General features: G+C 43.5%; 1 protein-coding gene across 9 annotated transcripts in view; it reads left to right on the top strand.

The window, feature by feature from the left end:
- Window positions 1-16,709, top strand: part of adgrb1a (adhesion G protein-coupled receptor B1a) — a 169,891-nt gene that overhangs the window by 38,456 nt on the left and 114,726 nt on the right. For all 9 annotated transcript variants that reach the window (XM_074652547.1, XM_074652546.1, XM_074652542.1 and 6 more), the window contains exon 2: window positions 6,657-7,590. In XM_074652547.1, the coding sequence (XP_074508648.1) occupies window positions 6,852-7,590 (739 nt within the window). In that variant the 5' untranslated portion in view covers window positions 6,657-6,851. The remainder of the gene's footprint in view (window positions 1-6,656; window positions 7,591-16,709) is intronic.

The following is a 16,709-nucleotide window of genomic DNA, read 5'->3' as shown; positions in this document are numbered from 1 at the left end:
CTGGAAGTCCAAGAAAATTTGAAGGTTTTTGACTTAAAAAAAAATAATTTTGGACCATCATTATTATTATTATAGATAACGACCACAACACAAAGCTTTGGCTCGTCTGGATGCTCTCTCCGTGTTGTTTTTACGGAGCACAAAAACACGCTGCAATATCAGGGGAAAAACTGATTTTAGAAAAGTAAACTTGAACATCTACATACTGTATGTTGAAGCAGTCAACAACCCAGAGCTACGGCATGAGAGCTGAGGAGAGAGGCAGTGTATGGATGACCCATAACCAGGTTACTAGAGTTTATAATACTGCAGGACAGTGAGGATACAGCATTTCACATATATAAATTATATATATATAAGGGGTCCTTTGACCTCTGACCTCAAGTTCTATCAGCCGTCTATGTCTATGGTCAGACTATACAGCAGACTGCCACTGTGCAGCTCTGGCTCAAATCTCTTCTTTCACTGCCTATATCCTATTCTCCTACTCTCCTCTTCTCCTCTGCTGCAGAGTAGATGAAAGTGTGTTAATAGCTGCTCTCCATCTGTTAGCATCTGAAACACGATAGATCGATAGAGGACGGTGGGGGGTCTGCGTGTGTGTTACAGGGTTGCAGGTAAGGAGGTGGGGGGGCAGTGCTCAGTGTTAGTAATGAGGGGAGGCTTGACATGAACAGGAAGCTCCAATAGAGCGCTGCATGTTGGGTGATCAGACTCCCTCTCGGCAGGTTGGGAGGAGGAGGAGGAGGGGGTGTGGCGTGTCTGGAGATAAATGAGGCAGAGCTGTCAATAAAGAGCGGCTCTTTATCCTCTGTTAAAGCTCTATTCATTTCATTACTGTCAGGCTCGTCTGGTGAAAGAGGCCTAGGTAGTTTTCCCTGGACACTTCTTGGGACGTGGTGAAGTTAGAGAGCTGCCAGGACGAGGCAGGGTGAGACATGAGGCGGACTGAGATACAATGAGACAGGATGAATAATTGTACCTGAAGAAAAGCCTTTTGGTCGTAACTGATATTAGATACAGGGACTTTGCCGTAGCCCGGAGTTTTGAGAATTAGCACCTCTGAATTAAACCCGGGGTTATTTCAGCCTCACAAAGGGGGGCGTTCCGTTGTTGTAAGGAAACATTCCCCCTAAAGAAGACTGCAGAGCTGGCTGGGCTCTGGAGGCAGGTTAGCTGCTATCACAGGCAGACACTTTCCACCATATCAATTCAATAGCAGACATTATAGTCACAGTCTTAATTCAAAGTGTAGTATTCTACAAAATCATACGCTTTCTGGATTTCTCAGAAATGTACAGGTTGTGGGCATCGTGACCACCGGGCAACCCTCGGGTCTAAAACGTGAAGTCAATGCTGAAGTGCCTTAAACTTGCATTCTTTATAACAGCCAGCAGGGGGCGGCTCCTGTGTTTGCTAAAAGTCTGATTGTATAGAAGTAAACATTGTAACCTCAGTAAACATTGTAAACATGAGTTTATGGTCTCAATCGCTTGTTTCAAGTCTTCTTCAATACAGCATGATGTTCATTTAGTAAATTGTTTTAGTAAAAGTGAGCCCCGTCACTTCACAAGACACGGGAAACCTCTGTTGGTCTGGAGGAGCCGCAGCAGTTATTTCTGCACAAACGTCCACTGAACATTCACTAGATATTCTCAGAGATAAACTAACTCTTCTGCAGTCCGACCGCGGCCAACACTGTTTAACAGACGAGCTTCACTAGATACAACCAAGAGGTTTTGGTGCTTCACTGTAGTTTGTGTTGGAGTCTGACTCTGAACAGCGTAGACACAGGGGAGCGCGCATGGGACACCGACACGCAAGGATTTATACGTGTAAGAAGTTACAAACAGTCCCTTTAACTGACTGTCTAGCTCTGCTAAAGAGAACGCATTGCAAGGGCAGGACACCTATCAAACACCATTATACATTTTAACATAAGAAAAAAATGTAGGTTTTGGAATTCATTGTTAAATAGGTATAACTTATAAAGTACCAACTAACAGATTGAGATATGTGAGGTTCTTGAGTTGTGTGAAGTGGCATCCTGAATGAACTTGTTATCAGTAAAGAAGAAAAAAAAAGGCTCTTGTTGACGAGGCCAGATGCACAGTTTGATTAAAGTTTGCTTAATTAAGTTTGTTTGTGAAGGAAACTTCATTCTGTAGAGACGATACAGTGCTGTTCCCCCTGAGGGGCCTGCTTTACAAGGTTTTTCCGTTAGACGCTGCTTTATTGGTTGTGACGAATTATCGTTAACTCCATCCTGTCTCCACAGAAACGTACTCTCTCTCTCTGTCAGACCTACAGATCATTATGATTGATCAGCGGCAGGCTTCACTATATGCTGCTGTCCTTGGCTACACTGCACACCAGGGGGTGGGGGGGCATCAGGTTCTCTCCGTCTGAAATCTATATCAAGGAGCCAGACAGGGATCCGCTGCTGCCTGTTGTCAAAGTTACTGCCACATTTGCCTTGTTGTCTTTTGGATTTGTGGCCAGGTGGAACTAATCTTATAGGGCTTGTTTCAGCCTGGAGGACTGGCTTAAAGAAGCTCTTCAACAACTGGATGGTAGACTCTAATTGGATTCTGATTAGGCCATTTTACAACACATTGCATGTCATTGAGATGCTCACGTTCCCTGGCTGTTATTTGTAAGAATCTACAGCCAGGAGTTAGTTTTTGTAGCTCTTCCAGACCTCGTTCATTTTCAGTTATTGTCAGTACAAAAAAATATTGATTAATGCAGCATATAGGGCTGTACTATTATGACCAACATGCTTTTTTTTTATCAATATTGAAATCATGATTATTTATCATGATTATCTATAGATTAGGGGCAACATATTTTTATCACATAATTTTACATTTAAATGAACAGAGCGCTGCTTTCAGGTCCACATTGTGCAACATTTCACATTTTCACACATTTGCTTTGATTAAAAACAAATCTTGGCATGCATAGTTCTAATTCTATATTAGAAGCTGCTTAGAGCTAGTGTAATTGCTGTGAAAATGTCTCTTTCAAACAACTGTAGTTCAATTCAAGTTTCTCGCCAAAAATTACATTTTACAAGATTACACTTGAACGCATCATGATAGCGTTATAATTTACCATCGCCCAACTCATTTGTACTGAGTAGAGCTTGAACGCAACATAATGTAACTCAATGGAACCTCTGTGATGACTCTGAGCAGCATCAAGAGTCTGATTAAGTTAGTTGTTCCAAATGTTTTAAAGATGAAAATTGAATATGAGACTGTTGAAAAACCATCTCTAGCTGTTGGTCATAGTTTTCTATGAGTGTAGCACGCATTTTAAATGTCAATATCGCAATCTATCTTGTTCATTTAATTGTGGGAAGACAAAATCGTGATCGCGATTAACAATTAATTAATTGTGCAATTAATGCAGCTTTAAATAATATCTATTTTCAAATTATCCAACTCCTTTGTATTAGCTGTGGTGTATAAATGAAGGCTGCATTACAGTTTATCATAATATTCTGTTCCTTTTCATTCAAACCTGCACTGATCATTCTGCAGACAGACGTCCTTGTAGATAATCGTCAGCAGGCAAACTGAGCACCTTTTGTTTTTCATACAATATCTATAACAACGCACGACTATGTCTCTAAAAAGCAGTCATTTCAAATCAAGCAGCAGCTGAAAACTCTACAGTTGTCACTACAAGAGCAAACCAGCAGCGTGTATTTGAATTAGGGAACAATCGATTATTGGCCGATATCCGGCATTTTTTCAATTATTGGTATCGGTATTTTTTTTAACCGATAACTGATGAAATAAATTAATTTGTAAATGCGCTACTTTGTCTCTGATCAGCGTCCTCTCTGTGTCAGCCTGCTGTCAGTGCTCTCCACTGTGCAGTCCGGCTCAATGTCCCGGCCACAGCACTATCTAGCCAATCAACACTGAGGGTTACCGTGCCTCAGACGTGCAGACAAAAACACACAGACAGACGGAGCTTTGTTCTCTCGGTAAGACGGAAGATATTGATTATAAATTCCAATAAACATCCCAATCCTCTATGCTGAAGTTGCAAAAACACCACAATCTTATGATCTATTTATACGCTGACAGAGCATGTCCAGTTTACCAGTTACACCACGGAAACATGTCCCAATAATGCCCTTCGTTGCAGTGATATTCAGTAAGGAGATAATAGTGTTTATTTATGTAGCGTTAGTTATATCTCTGAGTAACGTTGGTGGCAGTGGAACTGAAACGTATTTTAGCTGCTAATTTGAAAACGTAACATTACTCGCCCGTTTGAGTCTGTGTTTTTACATGAACCTTTACATGAACAAAGTGAGCTGATGTTGAGAGTCGTAGAGCTTGAATGCGATAGCGAACGTCAATAAGTTAATTTGTGGATCCATAATTTACCCAGCTGACTAGCACAACAATTGATCGGCTGGTCCTCTCAGTCTCAACCAGGACTAATGTGACTGAGTCCGTCCTCTCAGTCTCAACCAGGACTAACGTTACTAACTAACGTTACTGAGTCTGTCCTGAAGCAGCTCTGACTCTGGTTCTGGTAGAGACGTGCTGGATATTGTTGTTAGCGACTTTAGACGTAATTCATTCATTTAACCTTTATTTCAATCTCGAGGAATCATTGAGGACATGCCCTCATTTTTTATTATGTCCAGAGTATAATTAAAACTGAATAATTACACACAAGAAATAATTAACAAGAAAACAAACAGACAAAATCAGACCACAGTTAAAATCTGTTATATTAAAGAGTAGTTGTTTAACATGGTTTTAAATTGACCTATTAGTTCAGTTGTGTTATAATATAAGTAATATGTAATGTGATATATGATGGCTAGTTAAGAGCTTTATGAATAAATAGAAAGCATCACCTCTTGCTGTTAGAGAGGCCCAGTGTAATGGATGTAATGGAACTGCATATAAGGCCTGTGTTAATCCATACAGACACTGCATAGAGTTGAATATTCACTTCTATTGCTATTGGACATATCCAGCTGTGGTAATCATTGGTCATGAAGTATTCTAGTTTATGGGAGGAACAGAAGGAGAGAGCAGGCTGAGCAACTCTGCTTTCTGCACCACAGTCTGCTGCTGTTGCTGAATGGAGACTCAAACTTCAGCACAAATTTAAGTTTTGCTAGTTTTATTTATTTTTACACTTTATAAAACTTCAGAGAGATATTGTTTATTTGATTCTTAAAATGTTCAGTTAACTTTATAAGAAGCTGGGAGCTCCCTGCACTTTTTTTTTTAAGATAATGTTGAAAAGTTCTCTTTTAATTAAACATATGCTTTAAAGATCCCATTTTATGCTGATTTTCAGTTTCATGCTTGTATTTTGTGTTTCTACTAGAACATGTTTACATGCTTTAATGTTAGGAAAAACCCTTTATTTTCCCCATACTGTCTGCTTGAATATACCTGTATTCACCGTCTGTCTGAAACGCTCCGTTTTAGCTCATTTCAACGGAATTGCAACGGAATTGCGTTGCTAGGCAACAGCTTAGGTCCATGTTTACATCATGTCAGCTGATGTCATTCACATACACTGCAACAGGAAATAAACTGGGACGCATTTAGAATGTTTTATGTTTAAAACTGTGAAATGGTCTAAATATTGTATATTTGTGACATCACAAATGGACAGAAATCCTAACAGCTTGTTTCAAACGCACAGTTACTGAATACGGGCTGTGTGTATTTCTCCATGGATTGAGTGTTTTGATACTTTCACAGTATTTATATATCACTTAAAGCTGCTTTATAATATAAAAGACATGAAAATCTCACTTTTTACAATGTGGGACCTTTAATGCATTTCAATGAAGTTTTATGTTATTCCCATTTTTGACACCAAGATTTAAATTTTTACTGCAAATGTATATCGGTTCAAAATATCGGTTATTAGTGTCCTTGATTACTAATAATCTTTATCGGTATCGGCCCTTGAAAAAAACATATCGGTCGATCCCTAATTTGAATGACATTGTTTACCACCCTAAAACTATTTTCCACGTCGTAGCTTTTCAATAAAGAAACATTGATTATAACAGCTTAAACAGCAAAGCTAGTCAAGGGTAAGCAGCCCTGCATAGAGACACGGAATAGAAGAAATGGGCCAAAAAGAGACAGATACTCCTCTTATGAATGTGTATTTAAAGGCAAAACACCGGCTAATTGTTTTGGCATTAATAAGCAAAAACAAAGAGGACTATTGATCACGGCATTGCTGTCTGTGCCTCATCCCTGATAAAGTGGAGTAATGAATGGCTGCAGGTGTTGCCTTTTTTGTAATTAATAGTCTTATAATTGGACAAATTAATGAGCTGGCGGATGAAATATGGGAGCAGACATGTGAGGAAAACAGTTGTCTCTCAGGAAAAGACCAATCTAAAGTTGCGAAATAAAGAAAAAGTCGACTAAAGCGCCGGCTCCCTCCCTCCATCTGCTTCTATTCAACGTGTCGTTGTTCTCCAGAGCCCGAGTCGCTGCAGTCGCTCTCAGTTTACAGAGCAAACAATAACAGCTGATGGATTGATTTCTCGTCACAGAGATAAATAGAATCAGTGTAATGCCGTTCCGTTATCTGATGAGATACCGAGTGTAATTCATATCTTGTCTTCTTCCATTTCACAGGTTCTTGTGAATCTCGGGGTCGACTGATGCAGCTATGGGCCGATCGCTGGATCTTTGAGAGCAACCTTCCTCCCCCTCCTCCTCTTCCCCCTGCTCCTCCTTCTCTTCCTCCTTCGCCCTTCACAGCTGGAGGTTGATTCCTCCAGAGCCAGAAACCAGCCATCAACCTATGATCCTTCCCTTCATCTGCAAACCATGACAAGCGTTGTCTGTGGGGTTCCTGGCCCGTCCCGGTGGCCTTGCCTCCCAGTGCTCCTCCTATATTTTGCCCCTCTGCTGCTGATGGAGGGTTGTTGCCACGCAGCCCCCTCCGGCCCAGAGTCTGACTCCTGCTCCACCTTAGTCCAGAGCCGCTTTTTTGGCTTCTTCCTGTCGTCGTCAGCGTTCCCCGCCATGCCTTGTTCCTGGACCCTGCAGAACCCCGATCCACGGCGCTACACCATCTTCATCAAGGTCACCAAACCTACCGAGGACTGCGTGCCGTCGCAGCTCCGCACCTTCCAGTACGAGTCCTTCCTGGAGACCACGCGCACCTACCTGGGCATGGAGAGCTTTGACGAGGTGTTGAGGCTGTGCGATACCTCCGCCCCGGTGGCCTTCCTGGAGGCCGGGAAGCAGTTCCTCCAAATGAGGAAGGGACTTCCTCGGGCGGGAAAGGCCATCACGGACGGCGACGGGGATTTCAAAACAGAGTACCTGGTGGTGGGAAAGCGCAACCCCAGCATGGCGGCCTGCCAGATGCTGTGCCAGTGGCTGGAGGACTGTCTGGCCTCCAGCACGTCCAACAGGCCCTGTGGCATCATGCAGACTCCATGTTTGTGCTGGGAGCCGCCACCGCAGCTCAGCGAGGGGGATAGCTGTTATCACAATGGAGTTTACCTGGAAAACTGTTTACCCAGCGTGAAAGAGAGTGGAAAGAATTCAGAGCTAAATGGTGAGTAGGAAAGCTTTAACAGTCATTTAACTAAAACAAGTTGACTTGTAAAATGCTAAGGGGATTACATCATATATAAACTACACAGATTCCAGAAGCACGAGATTAACGATTATCTCTGCTTCTCTGTAAAACAAGAAGGGAAAGACGAGCCTTGTTTCAACAGATTTGGAAAAAAAATGATTTTTTTTTTTGTCTGACCTCGGAAGGTCAGCCTCAGAGTTTAGCATGCTCTCAGCAAAATGACAGAGAAATGGCTTCTTCAGTAGCAATCAAGCCGGTGAAAATGTGTATGATTTGTGAAAAGTGAGGATAATTGTGTGACATTGGCTCGAAAGCAAGTGGAGTGATTTGGCTGAAGTAGAGGAGAGGAAGAGTCAAATGGAAGGTTTAGGGTTTCATCTGATGGAAGCGAGCTCTGTGACCTTGCGAAGGTCGGCACCGTCTCCCGTCCCTCCGCAGTCCAGGGAGGGACACTCGATCGGCCTCCGGGAAACTTGTGGAAATAGAGGAGAATCGAGTGCTGATATTGGATAGCTCTGGGGATGCTCAGAACAGGAGGGGAAGGAGGGGGGGTGATGTAAAGAGAGACAAAAGAGGGAGATAGAAGGAGAGAGGCAGAAATGCGATGGAATAAGGGCCTGTGGCTGGAGGTCTAATTGTCTGCTGCTTGATCCCGGCTCCCCTCCCCTCTCCTCGGCAGACAGGATGTGGCCTGACATCTCTATCCTGGCTTCGTCAGGACTATGGCCAGAGGGATGGAACATTTCTCGGCTCCCTTTTCTCCCCCTAACCTTTCCACCATCTAACTCTCCCTCCTTCCTCTCCGTCTCTCAGTTGCTTCCCCTAATCAGCCTGTGGTCTTACTCTCTCAGTCCTCCTCCTCCTCCGCCTCCTCTTCTTCTGAGCCACCATCGCTGCCTCCCCATCTTTCCCTCCCCAGGCTGATAGTGGGCTGATACTGAGCCAGTCGTGGGAAGCCAACCAAGCAGAGAAGATGCTGCGGTGGGTATCTCCTGCCTTATCCTCCTCCAGTCTCCAGAGCGGCTAAATATCCCCTCGCCGCCCCAGCCTCCTCTCTGCTAGTTATGGCACTTATGTAATCCCGCTTATGGAGCTCAACAGCGGGGTGTGGGCTGTTTGTGCCTTAAGGTGTGAAAAATAAAAAAATAAATATACCATCCACTGTTGGCTTGTGTCGAGATAGAAAGAGAAGGACGTGTTATAGCTTTTTCTTCTCCCTCGGTGTGCCTCAACCCACACGGGCGGAGCGTCTCTTAGATGATAATCCTGGGTTCAGAGTGAACGATGCAGCCCTGTGATGAGCTCAAATGGAAGAGGCAAGCAGTCAGTGAATATTTGGCTGGATGGGTGACTGGGTGGATTGAATTGGTGGACGAAGATAAAAAGAGGACGGGGAGACGTAATGGATTCTGTGTGGAAATAGGTCGGGGAGCCGGGCAGTTATGGCCCCGCTGTGCAGTGATGAGAGGAATAGAGGGGCGATAGTTGGGAGTGATGAATGAAGGAAAGACAATAGAGACAGAGGGAGTATGTGTGTGTGTGTGTGTGTGTGTGTGTGTGTGTGTCTGAGAGGGGAGTTGTCTCAGGTGGACAGGGCTTGATGAGGATAGATAGTAGTTGCTTGGGTCAGGCGATACGCAGCTGGACCTGTTTGGTCTCAGCACCTTCAGTAACTGAGGAGTTCATAGATTACAGTCTGTCTCTCTGCAGAGGGACCGAGGGACCCCGCCCAGCAGCAGATGGAGGGGTGAGACCTTCTGTCAGGACTCGAACTCTGCTCATGTCCAGCTGACGGGGGCTGAACATGGACTTTAACTGGTGTGGGAGCTATGACTTATAATTTAGAAAAGGGAACACTATGCAGTTTTCTTCATCACTGAGAGGGCAGAGAACAGTTAGATTCTTTATATTACAACCACTGAGTGCAGAATATGAAAGCTTTTCTCCGGTGCCCCTCAGAGGTAGATAGATAATCAGAGTGAATTGCCACTTTATTTTATTCTGTCTGACATCATTTTAGCCAATTTCTCAGCCCAGTGTGCCAAGCTCTATGTCCATATTGGACGATCCACGCATGAAAGTGTACCTCTAGTGCCACTGCAGGACGTATTGTGTCCTTGAGGTGGATGGTTAAGAGTGTTGAAGTGGGGGTGTTGGATGGATGTGTAGTACATCCGACTTTCTTCTAGAAAAGTTTGCATCCCGCCACAGACCTGCAATTAACATTGTCTTGGTATCACCCGTAACAGCAGTATTTCTCTAACCTTAACCATACCAACCATCCAACAAACACCAGACTTTGTCAGACCAGTTTGTCACGTGACAAACTCGTCTGACAAAGTCTGGTGTTTTTTGTTGACATCTGTGATATGATCTGTTGCTGTTTCCGTATGAGTTTTATAGTTTACTTAGGGTACTTATTTTAAAGGGACTGTCTGTAACTTCTTCCACGTATAAATCATTGCAGGTCGGTGTCCCATGCGCGCTCACGTGTGTCTACGCTGTTCAGACTCAGACTCCAACACAAACTCCAGTGAAGCACCAAAACCTCTTGGTTGTATCTAGTGAAGCTGTTAAACAGTGTTGGCCGCGGTCGGAGGACGCGGTGGAGACCGTAGCTTTGGTCTCCAGGACCGGAGTCTCTGCTGTACTCTGCTCCTCTGCCTGCCTTCAGAATATCTAGTGAATGTACAGTGGACGTTTGTGCAGAAATAACTGCTGCAGCTCCTCCAGACCAACAGAGGTTTCCCGTGTCTTGTGAAGTGACGGGGCTCCGCAGAGAGAAACGTTATCGTCTCCGACCAAAACTCCGGTGTCTCCCCTGTTCCCTCCGGCCGCGGTCGGGAGGCTGAGGCAGGAAAAGCCAACACTAGGATCAGCATTGATTCATGGAGAGACCTTGGTCTGGTCAGCTAACATTACTGCCAAGCAGCTGAAATATAGTGATATTGTGATTTTAGCTGTGTCGCCTGTGTCATATTACGAGAATAAAGTCACAACTTTACGAGAAAAAAAGTCGTAATATTACGAGAATAAACACGTAAAATTACTACTACTATAGTACTATACATATATTTACTAATATTATGCCTTTTTTCTCGTAATATTATGTATTTCGTACCCTCGTACCATAGGCCTACAACAATGATAAAAAATTCAAATGTAAACAAAAAAACAGTTATTCATTTCCACTCATTTTTTAAATATCCACAGGGAGCCACTGGAGAGGAGCTAAAGAGCTGCAGGTTGCTGACCCCTGGGTTAGATTAATATATCGACCTTTAGATCGATGCGTCCTCCTTCTGTTAATAATACAACATCAGATGATGCTCAATGAGTGTGGTCAACCTCTGGTACGGTATAACAGATTTGGTACAGCTTGATTATCTGTTTTACTGTGTCAGTAGGAGGATCAATAGGACATGCTTAACCTACATTGATTTCTAATGTGACCTTTTTGATCAAATTTAAAGGATGGAAGGATACATCAGGTGTTTGTTGCTGGTTTTATCGATATCACTCTGGTTTCATTTAAGAGTCCCTGAATAGCAGGAATTTCTTGGGGACATAAAAAGCAAATATCCTATAAAATGAATTTCATCACAAAAGATTTGCAACTTCAAAGAAACGTCCTAAAAAACAGATATAAATAATATGGTAATTACTTCTGAGCAGGAGTCCATGGCTCACTGTGTGTGGACGCAGTGAGAAATCTTTAACCTTTAAGTTGAGAGGACTGGAGATTTCAGGGCTATTTTTGGAATGTTCTGACATTCAAATGGTCAACGTTAAAGGTTTTGGGACAAAATATTGGCCGACGGTAGCTCCGGTCCAGAGATATTGTCTGTGGAAATCCATTTTTGGTAGACCTCCCATGTGTACTTTGTGCATGTGTGTGGATGGCTGTGATTTTATGTCACGAAATGTGGTGTGGCACGGAGCAGGAAGGGATTCATTTGTTAGCCCTCAGTGGACAGCAGGGGAGGCAGTGAGTGATTAAAGGCTGGACGAGAGAGATGTGAGGAGATGAGAGAGCACATGACTCAATCTGAACAAAAGAGACACGTTCGCGATAGCTTTGAAAAAAGAGCCAGAAATGACCAACAAAAGTGACCTGAAGGTGAAGGAGGACAGATACAACTTACCCACAATGCCACAGGATTGCACATCACGCACTCTGGCTTTGCAGTCATTTTCAAGTGTGAAATATGTAATAAAGCTTGAGAAATAACCAAGCAAGGACACGGTGTCACAGCCTTAAGAGCACCCTGCACCGAGACACGGAGAGAAGGCTCATTGTTAGCAGCGTCACACTGCAACGACAAAAGGTCCAGTTTTGAAAGCACCTGTGCTGAACGGGGCCTCTCCGGGTGGAATTTACATGTTCTTTACATGTTCTTTACATGTTCTTTACATGTTCTTTACATGTTCTTTACATGTTGCTATGGGACAATTGTAAACCTCAAAATGAGCTGTATTATGTGAAGGAGGATGTAGAACACTTATAAACAGATTCTTCATTCATATGCAGGATCTGTAGGCAACGGGACAAAACGTTGGCATTGGAAGTGTTCTGGTATCTGTTTGCAGTCCAAGTTCAGTAATATAGACCAATCACGTTAGAGCAGGTTGGTTGAATGCAGATACAGGGCCGGCCCCTAGCCCTTTTGGTGCCCAAGGCAAAATTCGGAATTGGATTATTTGGATTAAGATTTTTATTTTCATAGATAACAGTTAGGAATGCTCATTTTAAAACTTTTTATTAACCGATAACCGACTCTCGTTTACCGATTATTATAGATTTGTGCCTCTCGCCAGCTGCAGTGTATGAGCACAACAGACAACTGAGTCTCCAGTTCACCGTCCGGGAGCGTTAACTTAGCAGCTCCGATGCTGCGTGTAGTGTCGCGGACATGCAGCCACTTTCCCAGTAAAAGTCTCCACCGCACATTTAGTTTAGTTTAGCAGGTTGTCAGCTGTGTGTCTGCCCGGATTAACTTTAGCGATTGCCAGACAAACAGTGTGTGTATTTGTGCTACGTTAGCAGCTCTAGCATTGCCGGAGGCTTCGTGCTCGCCGCCGCCGCCATACGTAGTCTGCATAACTTTAGCGAGTGTCCAACAGACCGTGTGTGTGTGTTGGTGGTGAGTGTGAGGTTGTTGGTGGTGTTCTAGTTGTGATCGTAGGTGTAGCAGTGTGTGGACAGGTTATTTGTCGCTGAATAAATGCTACGAAACTACAACTCCTCCGCTCCGCTCAAGCGAGATGGAGAGATCGGAGCCGACTTCCTGTATCCTACAACTCCGCATCTGCCTCTTAAGGTGGGCTGTTAAGGTGGACCAGCTTTTCTCCTTAAAGAGACGAACCGCTCAGCTTTTGAGTTAATTATTAACATTTCTTTTAACCGTTTTAACCGATAGTGTTAATCGGTTAAAATGCTTAATGTCGGTTAAACCGTTAATTATGAACGTCTCTAGTTAATAGCGTGAGAGTCCGTTTAGGGTGGGAGTGGAGGTGGATGGGTCCAACAAACACAAGACTTTCAACCAGGAGACCGCTGTTCGTGTCCCGTGTGAAACTAAATGTAACGTTGACTTATTTTGTCACGTCAGTCTTTAGTCACGTGACTCGTCGGTATCGTCAGTCCCGTGAGTCACATGAGTCTTTAGTCAGTGAAGTTAACGTCCACCACGAGCGTTTCCTAACCCCTAACTAAGTGGTTGTGTTGCCTAAACCTAACTTCCTGTGAAAATGGGAGTTTATTTTGAAAGGACACTATGCATGTAACGAGCGTATATTGACAGGCAGTCCCCGGTCCGTCCAAAAGGGGAACCCTGTGCATCAGTCCCCCGATGCAAGCGGCAGTATTTGACGAGTCGGTAGTGAGAATGTGTTGGCTGGGAGAGGATCGGGGAGAAGTGGAAACAGAAAACGGAGGGTTGGAGGGAACTGTCTCTGCCGTTTTTCTGTTTTGCTTTTCACAGTTTTCTGTAGTCACTGGTGCTTGAAAAAAACAAAGATGATCTTGTCTAGTGTTTCTTTGACAAGAACTGCCAACTCACCAACACAGTGTAGATATTTATTTTTCTATCATCGTGTTGGACCCTGGGGAATATGTCCTCACACGAGGCACTGAATATTTTTTTCCTCTTTTTCTTTTCTTAGAGCTTTTCTTTTTGTTGCTTCCAGTTTTTCTCAAATCATGATTTTCCTGGCTGATATTTGAGTGCGGCGCTCGTAGCAGTGACAGTGACGCAGCTGTCAACAAGCTATGACTAGTCGCCGTGTGTGTGTGTGTGTTGTAAAGGTCTCTGTCACGGGGAGTGTGTGTGTCAGGTCCAGTCAAGAAGCACAGATAACAACTAGTATGTGTGTTTGTGTTTATATATATACTGTATATACTGTACATTGTCCAGTTATTTCACAATTAATTGCAAATGAATCACACAGTCTTTATCTGTTCAAAATGTACGTTAAAGGGAGATTTATGTTTGAAGTATTTAATCCTCTTATCAACATGGGAGTGGACAAATATCCTGCTTTATGCAAATGTATGTATGTATTTACTATTGGAAATCAGGTACTGCATTTAGCATGGAAAAATCACAACGTGGCAACAACAGCTGTCAGTGTGTCAGTGTGCTGACTTGACTATGACTTGGCCAAAACTACATGTGATTATCATAAAGTGGGCATGTCTGTAAAGGGGAGACTCGTGGGTACCCATAGAACCCATTTACATTCACACATCTGGAGGTCAGAGGTCAAGGGACCCCTTTGAAAATGGACATGACAGTTTTTCCTCGCCACAATTTAGCACAAGTTTGGAGCGTTATTTAACCTCCTTCGTGACAACTTGTATGAAATGGTTGGTTTCCTATGGATTCCTTAGATTCTTCTAGTTTCATATGATACCAGGATCTTAACTCTCGCTTTAAAACTGAGCCGCTACAACCTAAAAATCGCAAGTTGCGTTAATGTGTTAAAGAATTTAGTGGCGTTAAAATGAATTTGCGTTAACACATTATTATTACTTTAACTTTGACAGCATATATATATATATATATATATATATATATATATATATATATGTGTATATTCTTTATGTTTTTTGTTTTGTTTTGTATATGGATAACTACATGGACCAAGTGTACAAGTGTATCATCTAAATGGGCTTTTATACAAGTACACACTACTTCTCTGTTACACAGTTTGTCCACCAGAGAGCACTGACAAGTTTAGTTTTTCACTGCAAAATATCTTCAACACATTTTGTTTTAAAGACTCTGCACATCTAGCTGGCCTCAGACCAGCTGGACAACCATGTTGTCTAACAGTCCTGAAGGCAGTGGAACAAAGCTAGATGTGTATGTGTAATAAACTGACAGCAAGGAAGGAAATAGGACTTGAAACTTGTTTTCCTTTTTCAGCTTTAACTGTACTGCCTCCGCTGGGCCAGTCACTTGTGTAAATGCCAGAACAGTGTTGAGATACATCACTTCACCACACTGATCACAGTCTAATCAGTGCTGCCCGACATATTGGTTGTGATGGAAGGGGTAAAGAAATAATAAAAACGCCAGACTGATACGAGGTCCAACAGAAGAAGGAGGAAATGCTCATGAAGCCTCCTGACTTGGCTTTTTTTTCTCCAGCTGCTGGCAGCCGGCTGCGTTTGAGGAAGATGAATGTGAGCGCTGTGCCTGGCTGGACCACATTGTTGCTAAACTAAGGGATTTCCAACCCGCCTCCATAAGGAGCACTGAGGAATCCTAAAGCAAGTCTAATGCATTAGCTCCTCGTCACACTCCTGCGTGCACACACATACACACTGTATACAGCACGGGGCCGCACACACAACGTCACACCACAAAAATGGCACATACACCGGTGCAACCACGCACTGCTCCCTCGTGACTGAGTGTGGGTGGCTGACCAAGGGAGAGGAGAAAGATGATTTTCTGTGCGTGCGTGCGTGTGTGTGTGTGTGTGTGTGTGTGTGTGTGAGCATGTGGAGAGAGCGAGGTGTGGTGTTAACCACACGGGGCGCCGTGTGGGCAGGACTAAACTGCGGAGAGATGGCAGTAAGATGCTCTGTGCCGGCGGTGTAGCGGTTGCTCCGCCTGCAGGGAGCCCTGCAGACTGTTTGAGAAAGTTTTCATATGGAGCTCGTTCTGTTGGAACGGAGGCTGCTGGGAAAACAATTAGCAGACGTGTGTTTGGTCCTATTTGTGGTCACATGTTCACCTCCCCCAGTGATCAGTGTAATTATCACAGGCTGTGATTACAAGCATCACAGTTATTTCTTTCCAAGTCAAATCAATCTGATTGACAATTTCTAATAGATGTTTGTGAAGTTAAGTGTTACATAGATAAAGGGAGCACGATTCTGACACGTGCAATACCAAGTCCAGCATTGCACCATGGGTAAACTGTTTTAAAGGATGGAGCTGTGTTGAGCATCATTACCACTTTACTAGTGTGCTTCCTGTTAAAGGAACTGCTTGATTAGAATATACTGCCGCTGTAGTTGTTATACAGAAGAAGGTGTAAGCATGAAAATGGCCAGCAGCCAGCCCGTCGCCACTAATGTTGGGTCAGGCATCTTTTAGAAGCTACTGATCTAACGACATTGCTACCGCCTCTATCATTTCATAGACCCAGACAATTTTGGCTCTCGTCATCTCGTTTTGTTTTTGGAACCAGAAGTGACACGAGAGGATGGAGCTAAGCACAACCGAACGCTGAATAACGCTCTGTCCAGCTCACACAGGGAACGTCAGCAGCAGTGGCGGCTGCCTCGCTGAACGGCTGCGTCTTTCACGCTTGTGGCGTCCACACTGGCAGCGTTTCTGCTGCTGCTGACAGCCCTACATAGAGTTTGCCTTTCATAACGGCAAATTTCATTTCAAATATAAATGTAATTTATATTTATTTTAGACAGAAAAAGTTTAAGAACTGTGAGGTAATTTGTAAATAATAGTAATAATCCGCAATTAAAACCCTTTACTTTATTTATTCATGGAGCCCTGCAAGTCACTGCATGTTCTACAAGCCTTGTGAAGGAATTCTGTCCACAGAATTATTTTGAAATG

This window comes from Sebastes fasciatus, chromosome 12, assembly GCF_043250625.1.
Source record: "Sebastes fasciatus isolate fSebFas1 chromosome 12, fSebFas1.pri, whole genome shotgun sequence".
NCBI lineage: Eukaryota > Metazoa > Chordata > Actinopteri > Perciformes > Sebastidae > Sebastes > Sebastes fasciatus.
The sequence above is the reverse complement of the archived record's forward strand: the minus strand, read 5'-3'. Positions and strand labels throughout refer to the sequence as shown.